Source organism: Phaseolus vulgaris, chromosome 7, assembly GCF_051622355.1.
Source record: "Phaseolus vulgaris cultivar YP4 chromosome 7, ASM5162235v1, whole genome shotgun sequence".
Classification (NCBI taxonomy): Eukaryota; Viridiplantae; Streptophyta; class Magnoliopsida; order Fabales; family Fabaceae; genus Phaseolus; species Phaseolus vulgaris.
The window spans coordinates 7,531,454-7,541,631 of NC_143504.1; the positions used below are offsets into that span (position 1 = coordinate 7,531,454).

Sequence of the window (10,178 nt, forward strand, 5' to 3'; positions counted from 1 at the left end):
GATAAGTAAATTTAATTCATGTTGAAAACTTCATTGGATTAATATATGTATATGAGATTTTGTGTTAGAATTGAGTGGAGCTGGATAACAGAGTTTAAGTTCTTTCAGATTTAATATGTTATACACGAATAATTGAAGAATTTGATTTATAAACTGTACACAATAATAGACACAAATACCAAGTTATTTTTCCCATCAACAGAGGTATTAAACGACAGAAACCAAGTCTTATGGTAAACTAGATAGAATTTAAAATTTAAAGGCGATTTGGCAGTGATGAAGACCCTTCAAGTAAATAATTAACTCTACAACAAGCATTGCATATACACAATCCATTCACAAAGTTCTACTCTCAGATATAATCTATCATATACCTAAAAGGTTTGTGGCAGATTATTCCAATTTCCCAACAATGTACTAAAATACATGTTGCCACTGGTTTTCAGACAATGCAGAACCATAATTGAGCACCCTTTCCCAAACATAATGCATGATGATGATCTACACATTCTTTGGACCAGAAAGCATTTCAGGGATGCTTAAAGCTCTTTAACTTCTGATTTCTGCATACTTCGTACTTTTATTTCAAAATCCTTGCTCTGCTAAGGATTCCTTCCCTGGTTAAAGGGTATTCTTTGGTGATAGATACTGACATGTCTAAAACAAAACCAGCTTTCCACAATCTAAAGGAAATAGGTAAGCTGCTCCTGCTTCTTCTTCCTTGAACCTCCTTCTCCAAATAAATCATTCCACTCCTCAAGCTCACTCATTATTGATCCTTCTGCTGCAAAACTAGCAGTCACCTGCATTACACATACATCTATCAATTTCTATGCCATGGAAGTTAATAGATTAACTTTGTATCGGTATATAATCTTGATACAAGGTAAGAAATAGACAACGGTGCAATGTTCATTGAAGAATGGAATGGAGGGTCAATCTTTCTATTTCTCAGATCTGATATAACTTTTAACCTCAACTATATAATATCCTCAGCTCAATGTCATTTACCCAAATGCCAGATATCTGTTCTTGAATTTTCTTGGATAATCTTTTAGAATTATTTGTTTTTAAGGAAGTTAGCTATCTTTGAGACAAATCAAGTACCCTCAAATCATTGAAGTGAAATTTTTTCCATTCTACATACCTGACTCTTTGCCTGTCTCAAGTCATCCATGTTTAAAGGCCTCAAAGCAATGACTCGGTGTTCTTTATCTTCTTTAGCATCAGAAGCATTTTCTGAGCTTTGAACTTCTGCCTCCGTTTTCTTCTTTTTAAATAAGACAAAATGGTTATTGCTTATAATACAGAAACTAATAATCTTGCATTAGATAGAGATCCATTTATGGTTCGCATTATTTTAACACATTATTTTAAGTGATTAGGTAATTACCTTTTCCTTATTCCTCTCCTGTCGTAGTAGTTCTCTAACAGGTCTATAAGCAGCAGCCGTGCACAAATTCTGTTTGCAGAAATAAATGTCAATATCATCACCACAAACTAGAATTAAGGAATTAGAATAACCAACAAAATGAACCTTAAGATCACTTCCACTATATCCTTTTGTCATGATTGAAAGCTCTTTAAAGTCAACATTTTCATATTTTTCCTTAGCTAGGAGAGTTTTCAAGATCATTTCCCTGTTCTCAGCAGATGGAATGCCAACCATGATCCTGCTCAACATCGTGACCAATAGAGATATCATTCACAAATATTAAAATCAATAGCTTTGAACTAAACCGTGCACAATGATATATGGCTATGATTTATTTATCAAAAGGAAGACATCAGGTAAACTCAATCCAGGGAGCAATTATGTACCAAAATAAATGTAATTAACAATTTAAACACATAAGCAGCTCTTTCAAAAAGAAAGTTTACATTTTGGATCAGTTTGTCAAAAAGCAATTTAATGAAAACTTGGTTCCCCATTTTCTTGTTTTATTAGGACATCTTCAATAGAGATTCTTTACAAGATTTTTTTTTTTTGTCGTTTCAACAGTATTTTTTACAGTACACGTTATTTTTAAGAAACACATTCTCAATTTTGTTCTAGTGGTAAAAAAATTCAAGAAATCTCAAGAAACTCACTTTTTATTTTTCTTAAATTATATTTCAAAGAAATTCTGCTTAAAAATTTGTTTGATTTGACTTGAAAATTCGTGTTTTTACTCTAAAGGAATTGTTTCTTATACAAGGAACTTTTTTAAGTTGAAGAAACTGAATGGAACATATAAGATATCTTTAAAGTTTGGTTTCATCAAGTCAAGGAATCATTGAGAAACCACCACTTGAAATACTCTTATGAGCACCCAACTACTCACCACAGCTGATGAAAATAATGTGTTTGTTCTCCTAAAGAAATTGTAGCAGCCGAACAGAAGCAAGAAATCAATAGAAGATCATGGCATTCCAACCAGAAGATAAGTGTGGTCTTACCTGCGCTCAAACCGTCTTATAATTGCCTCATCAAGGTCATATGGCCTGTTAGTTGCAGCAAGAACCAGAATTCGGTTACTAGGCTTTGACAATAGCCCATCCCAGTGGACCATGAATTCATTTTTAATCTTCCTTATTGCCTCATGCTCTCCACATTTAGTCCGTTGCCCAAGCATGCTATCAACCTCATCAATAAAAATAATAGTTGGAGCAACCTTAGCTGCTAGTGAAAACAGAGCTCGGACATTCTTTTCATCTTCTCCAAACCATTTTGAAGTGATGGTCGAGATTGAGACATTGATGAAACTTGCTTCAGCTTCATTTGCAATTGCCTTTGCAAGCATTGTTTTTCCTGTACCAGGAGGCCCAAAAAGCAATATACCTTTATAAGGCTTCAAAAGCCCACCATTGAATAAATCTGGTCTTCTGAGGGGAAGTAGGACCTCATCTTGAAGTATTTCTTTAATATCATCCAATGCACCAATATCTTCAAATCTAACTCCTATCTCTTTTGCAGGCACAACATCTGCTCTCATGCGCTTCTCATACTCGTTGTCAGGAGGAACATCCTGAAGCATGCAAAAATTCATTGAACAACATGAACAAAAATATGTAAACATAAAAAGTAAGTGTATATCAGAAGGTTTCTATTGAACACATCCATCATGTCATACTCAATAGAGTATAAGCCTACATAAGCATGTAACATTCAGTCTATGATAATAAAATTGGTGAAAAATACAGAAACAAGTGAAGTGCTGATGATATGCATATCAATCATCCATATGGGAACCGATATTGATTTCTAATTGATGAAAAAATGTTTTAGAATAATTAATATTTTCTCTCTTTTAAATTATTTGGGGTTCAAAGATGTCTAATAAGTTGGTCTAAAACCAAAAGGAAAGAAAAATAATCTATTTGTTTTCATTATACATATCATTCACCTCTGCAGAAGCATTACTGTCGCCATCTTTCTTTGTTACAGGAGCATAGTCATAACAATGAAGTAAATGTGATGATTCCCCAATGCTCTAACTGATAAAATAGATCACATACCTTGTTTGAATCGTTACTCTCCGAATTACTTTCACTTTCCTGGAACGAACTCAATACATGGGACAAACTGCCCAAATCCAATATCAGTAACTAGAAAACTCTTTTTCTTAATAAATAGCCTAAAAGGAAACTTGTCAAAGATATTTACCTCTTGGCTGATATAACTAGTTTTCCATTTCGATATTCTGGATCTTTAGTTTCCGTAAGGTGGTGAGAAACTGCAGATGCCACAATCTCTTCAATAGAATTACTGAGTAGCATAGTGTCAGCATGGCAGACTGAATTCAAGTCATCACAATCAATGTCACTTGCTGCAAGTACTTCAGCAATGTGGTTTCTGCTATCTTGAAACAGAATTGTTTTCATGTCCTCTTTCAGTTTGGTTTTCCAGCTTGCAAGATGGCTGTCATTTTCAGGTGGTTTGATCTCAATGTTGTAAGGGAATAACATAGTGAGCTTGTCAGAATCAGATATCTGCGAACCGAGTATTAATACTGGTCCTGAAAGTTTCTTTATTAACTTTTGGAACAAATTCTGTAGCCTTGGTGATCGAACAAAGAGCTTCTCAACATCCTTGATGTATAAAATAATGGAACTGGTTTCTGAGATAGAAACCAAGACCTGAAAAGTTTCACAAGTCTGCTTGTTAGAACTGTATTTGTAACAGATATATCCTGACAATGTAAGATTAATTAATATTGATTTTCAATACAAAAAATTTGAAGAGATATTGTGAGTAATTGACCACGCGTAGAGAAAAGGAGGAGTTGAGAGCCATGGGCTGGGGTGAAGACAGCTATGTATAAATTCATCATTCATAATATCATCTCACTGAAATTTTGTCAACTGAACTACTTATTCATTGACGCAATAGAAATTTGAACTTCAAACACAAGTTTTTAGTGATGAACTCACCTTATAAAGTGATTCTACGAAGACCTTTTCATCGAAACAGAAGCCGCTTGAGCACTTCAAAGGAGCTGAAAACATGAACTAAAATAATAAGCATAATATTGCTGAAGAACAATGTAATGTCGTTCATAAGCAGCCATAAAATAAAGCATAATGTACTTATCTTACTGAACTTTAATGGATTTAACATAAGAATTTTAACTTTTGAAATAAGTTCATGTCACATGTATACCACTGCTAAGAGAATCTTACTGAATCGCTGCAGAGGATGAAGTAACGAAGTAATTTACAAATCAAAGCATTATTTTGTCAAAAGGCACACAGAGCACCACTACAGTAGAGAATTGAAACCAAAAAAATGAGAAGGATAACAGGCCCAATAACTTCCGTAACAATGTAATTTAAAGCTATAAATGTGAATATAATTATGGAAACAAGTGTGGAAGATAATAACTAAGAATTTTCCTTTCAAGTATAACCTGGATCTGATTGATCACATTCAGAAGAGCTAATCGTATCACATCCAGCAGAGGCATTCCTACAAAGTTTCAGAGGATTTCTGGAATTTTCAATTTCACTACTCTGTCGGAGTAGTGTACCTGAGAAGAAATTACCATTCAAGATATCATGAAATGATAGTTAAATAGGAGATTTAGCACCATCTAGGTAAAGGACAAGAACTGGAAGATATAATCAATCAATGCAAATTCAGAAACATGAGAGAGATGACATTGATGATATAAGAACTAATGACCATTTTCATAATGCCTTGACTATGAGCATCACTTACTGAGATATTGACAGAAAAAGTAAAAAGAATAATCAATTGGTACATTTCAAATAATTCATCATTTTTAACTCATGATGACTAAACTAAACTTCATGATAAGTAATCACAGAAATAAGAATAACATTTCCAAAAAGTTGAAGTTCAACTTCCTCAAGTACCTCTGGTTCTGCAAGTTGAAGGAAGGATTGGAAAGGACCCAAACAAACCCGACACTCGCTCCAAAGTAACATCAGAAATTGACCTTTTAAAATACTGTCATAAGTAAACGAGTTAGAAAAATCACACTACAAACCAACAATTAAATGTTTGCACTGTTCTTTCCAAAAGCAAACATTAATAAAAAAGCACTTAAGTTCAGGGAAGTTAAAAACAACTCAGAAAAAAGCAGTTCACGGAAGAAATTATCACAATCATTTCAAATTCAATAAATAAATTAAGAGTATACATTCATTCTGGGAACAACAGAGTGCAAAAATACATTACTGCTGGGTAAATAAATAGTGAAGTATCTTCAAGCAGAAGAAAAATAAGGAGCAGACAAAACTTACTGGTTCTTTTCTGAGAAATCCATATTTCCTCTGCATCTGTACAAAGGTAAACATGACAGGTATGACTATATTTGTGAAATTTTAATCATAGGGAAAAGATGTAAACAAGTACCTCCAATGAGAAGTCAACAATGTCTAGCAACAGTAACTTCGATCCAAAGTAATGAGCTAAAGCTTGGGCAAGCTTTTGCTGATAAAGTTCTTCAAAATGTAACATGCAATAATGTCAATTATATGGATTTGAAAACCAAAATCTATTTTAATGTCAAGTAATATACCTGCAGGTCCCGAAAGCAAAATAGCTCTGCTTGCTGGACAAAGGTTCCTCATGTGCTTGGAAAAGTCTTGTTTTAAATAAACATATCCAGCACTTGTTAACGAAAATCGGACTCTTTCACTGTCATTTTAATCATCAGACAGAAACATAAGACGTGGTACAATAGGGAAGTTTTTCATGACAAATGTACGAATCAGGAAAATGATAATTCACATCAAATTCCTCAATGGCTAGATCAAATCCACATGTAAAAGGATTCCAGGTTCAAATATATAGATCTATGCTGCAGATTGGCCCTAGCTCAGTCAATTAGAGTGTTGATAAGCTTACCTTTTCTCACTAAAAGTTCATTTAGTGCCTAGAACAAGGTGACTGATATAGTGTATGGTACAGTTGTTGGAAACTAACAAGACAAAAATCAAGAAGCTGGAGTTTGGGTTCAATGGAATCCAAGATGCACCATCAAACATAAAAGGATTTGTTTTTTAATTTTTCAGTAGTTAATAGTTATTTATCATAATTTTAAACCAAGGAAATCCTTAAATGCTCGTACATAGCAACTTAGTTACCTATGGACTAGACCAACATAAAAGCAGTAAAACATATGGAGGAAATTACATATGATAAAAGCTGCGTGACATGCTAAAAGCAAAAACTGCAAAAGGCATAACAGGAACTTCTGAGGACTATGAGATAACATTTTTTGGGTACATCAAGTTGGTTTTGCCAGATTTGAACCTGTAGCTTCTACCTAAATCCAGACCCATTTAACATTCTCCATTAATAGTTTCTTCATTTAATAGTGTGTGATCATACTTTTGTTCTGAGAGAGAAGATACTATTGTTAGCTGGTATGACTCTCAATGTACACAGGGTTATTCAAATAACAGTTTATATGTTCAACGAAACGAAGTACTAACTGAAAAAAGACACATAGTAAAGCACAACTGGAAAAGTTTGCATCTTTTATTAAGAGATGAAGCTGGTATTTGGGATGGAAATGCTTAACCTAAGCCATAACCAAACTAGAAAAAAGTGTCATAGCACACAGTAAGACCTGCTATTCAATCAAAGTGTCCTTTAATTAGGACATACAAATTTTAATCCCAGCATATGAATTTCTAACTCATTCATTTTTTGTGTGGGCATATTTAGAGTCCTAAAATACTTGTGGGGATAACAGAGTCACCTTGCATCTTCTCATCGATTTCTTACTGAATAAACACTCAAAATAACTTTACATTGAAAAGCCAGACAAAACTGTCAACAGAATGTCAAAGAAAGATTTAGGTTGTCAAAGTAGTAGTGGTGAGGTGAAGTCAACAACAAACAATCTGAGAAAAGAGATGAGAGGTGAACCATAGACTACATTTACTGTGAGATTCACAGAATATTGCCATGAAATTCACAAGTCTAACATGAAACTGTTTCATGTCTTGAAAACACTTTGACCCATCAGGATTATTTTAATAAGGAATGCAAATATACTAGAATGGTTTTTTAAAAAAATGAATCGTTGATAACGAATGAGTCTATAAATTACCTTAAGTAATAAGGAAAGTCATTAAATGTGGTTTTGCTGTTCTTCCCATCAATGACTTTGTTGTTGAGCTCCAGCACAATTTGCTCCCCAGAAATCTCATCAGACTCACAACTCCCCCCCATCCATTTTTGAACAGCTTGTCCTGTGCTCAATCCAAGTCCTACACCCAATCCAACCCCAACACTCAATGCTGACAACAGCACATGTTTCTGTTCCATCACAACCAACTTTACTGAACACACAAAAACTTGCCCCTTTGACACACCGGTGATCTATTTTCACCAAAGGGTATCAGAATTATTGAAATTCATAGGAAGCAGGTGAATGATTCTTGATGTTTGAAAGAGTTAGAGAATAGTTCTTAATGCAGAAGGTATGGGGAAGACAAAGTCTATGTGCACAATTATGTCTCCGTGTTGCTTCATGTATAACTTTCTATATATATAGATTGTTTATCACACAGCAATATGCTTTCTGCAAAACAAATTCAAAATATTGTAAAGGATACAAATAATTCATATCCCACGCTGTTTAGGGATGATAATAAGGCAATGCAAAATTTACTATCCCATTTTCATCATCAAAGATTTTTCTTTTCATCTTCATTGTTATTGGAAAGTCGTATAATAGTACTTTGTGTTCTAAATATTAAATTAAATAAAATTTTTATAAAAAATAGAAATTACAAATTATGATATTATCATTTATTCAAAGTTAAATGGATATTCATTTTATTGATTTGATATCAAATATTATTCAATGACAAATATCAAGAAAAAATTATAATGGTATAAATATCAAATGAAAATATTAAGTAATAATTGATAAATATCAAATAATTATAAAAATATCAAATGTATGAACTAAAAATAAATTAGGAAATTAAGATTGAAGAAAAGTTAATTGTTCTGATCGAGTTGGAGAGTTAAAATCTAAAGGTGGTATGGAGGTGATAGACGAGTTCTTTTGATACTGGCTCAAGAGAAAAAAGAAGGAAAGTTCATACAAAAGACTCTTCAATGCTCAAATCAGTCTGCATATTCTATGTGGGGCAGAAAAATCCAACCCGTATTTTGTGGGCCAAATGCGGTGCAAGCCTATGGGGAGTGGGTCAACTCACATTGTCATCCCTATTTACAAGTCATCAGACTACAGACCATCTATAGGGTCTTTAGACTTTTTGGGTCTCTAGAATCTTCTACTTTTGATGGTGGAAAAAACCTATAATCGTGTGCAAAACATATTATGAAACATGTCATAATGTATGAGAGATTTAAAAACATAAACCTCTTCTAAGATGAAAGTACTTATAACATTCCTTGTCTTTTTTGACATAATAAAAAATAGATGTAAGAAAAAAAAAGAAATCAACATTTCTTTAATAGACAATTAAGGTTCAATATGAGGTGTTTGAACAAGAATGGAGTACTATTTGTATGCAGATACAAATGTAGAACATTAGCAAATGACTTCTTTGTCCAAAAGAGTGATAAGGAAGGGGCATGGTTTATGAGAAATTCTTATAGTAAGACAATTGAGAAATTGAAGATATTTAGGGGTCTCTTTGTGAATCTATTTGGGCTAAGATGTATGGATTTGTGTTTTAGTTGTTTTAAGAGAACAATAATTAGTCTAATTACGCAACTTGGATAAAAAGTTTTAAAACATTTTATTTGAAAATAAACCAGACATAGCCTAGATTGTTTGATGCATACAAAAATTTAAATTTAATTTTTAATGTATATCACATTTCATCAATCTATTATTCAATCAAGGTGATATTCAAATGAGTCTTCACCGAGTTTACACCATACTAAGTCTCCTATGTAAAAAAATTGTTCCGTGACACATCTGTTGCAACATCGGTTTGGCCTATTCTTTGCAGTTTCTTCTCTTATTTGAGTATTTTCTCGTATTTCATGTATGAGGTCAAGTTCTACTCTTAAGTTGACATCATTATTACTCTCGTCAAAATTCTATCTTCACCAAAAGGCTTCTCCTAGCTCAACCAGAATCATGACATCTGATTTGTATGTTAATAAGAATAAACTTTCATTTGTTGATGATTGAAACGTGCAGTGGTATCCCCAAAGTATGTTGGGTATCTCTTAGACCCAAAGACCTTTAACATGGCCGACCTTCTTCTTGAACTCTTTAAGTATGACTTTGTTACCTGCTTTTTCTTAACCATTAGTTTGAGAATTCTCTATAGATGAACCGAGTTTGTTGCAAAAATTGTTCAAATCCTTTGTCTATGAATTGTCAACCATTATTTGTGATGATACAATGTGTCAAACATAAAAAAATATTCTAAAATTTTTTTGTGTACTTATTGAGCAGTAATAATCACCAAGGGTACAAATTTTATCCATTTAGTGAAATAATCAATAACCATTCTTGAAAGTTTTACCTGCTTTTGCCAATGGGAATGGATCCATTCTCCCATGTAGTGAATGGAGAAGGAGACTATCATATTTAGTTATTTCGGATGAAGTGTATGAAGAGGACCAGACTACTAACATTCCAAACATCTTTAAATGAAAGTATGAACATCCTCTCAAGGGTGCATAATGAGCATAATATGAAATCTACAATATCTCAAAAAATATA

The 10,178-nt window shown here is 33.1% G+C and overlaps 1 protein-coding gene across 2 annotated transcripts; it reads right to left on the reverse strand.

Annotated features, from left to right (window-relative positions):
* Positions 1 to 266: 266 nt before the first annotated feature.
* On the reverse strand, positions 267 to 8,166 carry LOC137830604 (P-loop containing nucleoside triphosphate hydrolases superfamily protein). 2 transcript variants are annotated; one of them, XM_068638050.2, is made up of 14 exons: positions 7,569 to 8,166; positions 6,027 to 6,145; positions 5,861 to 5,949; positions 5,749 to 5,784; positions 5,359 to 5,452; positions 4,890 to 5,009; positions 4,414 to 4,478; positions 3,647 to 4,119; positions 3,499 to 3,565; positions 2,440 to 3,008; positions 1,538 to 1,673; positions 1,394 to 1,462; positions 1,148 to 1,267; positions 267 to 803 (listed from the first exon to the last, which is right to left on the reverse strand). In XM_068638050.2, exons 1-14 carry the CDS (start codon positions 7,784 to 7,786, stop codon positions 684 to 686), a joined length of 2,295 nt encoding a protein of 764 aa, XP_068494151.2. In that variant the 5' UTR covers positions 7,787 to 8,166; the 3' UTR covers positions 267 to 683. The 2 variants fall into 2 exon arrangements, with proteins under 2 accessions (XP_068494151.2, XP_068494150.2); XM_068638049.2 differs by having other exon boundaries at positions 1,148 to 1,270.
* Between the last annotated feature and the right edge of the window lie 2,012 nt (positions 8,167 to 10,178).

Excerpts from the sequence above, each read along its gene's own strand:
- LOC137830604 (XM_068638049.2), bottom strand. The coding sequence starts at position 7,786 with ATGGAACAGAAACATGTGCTGTTGTCAGCATTGAGTGTTGGGGTTGGA. Across the intron at positions 6,146-7,568 it reads GACTTTCCTTATTACTTAAG|TGAAAGAGTCCGATTTTCGT; the intron begins GTAATTTATAGA and ends TTAAAATGACAG. Across the intron at positions 1,271-1,393 it reads AGGAGAGGAATAAGGAAAAG|AAGAAAACGGAGGCAGAAGT; the intron begins GTAATTACCTAA and ends TTATTTAAAAAG.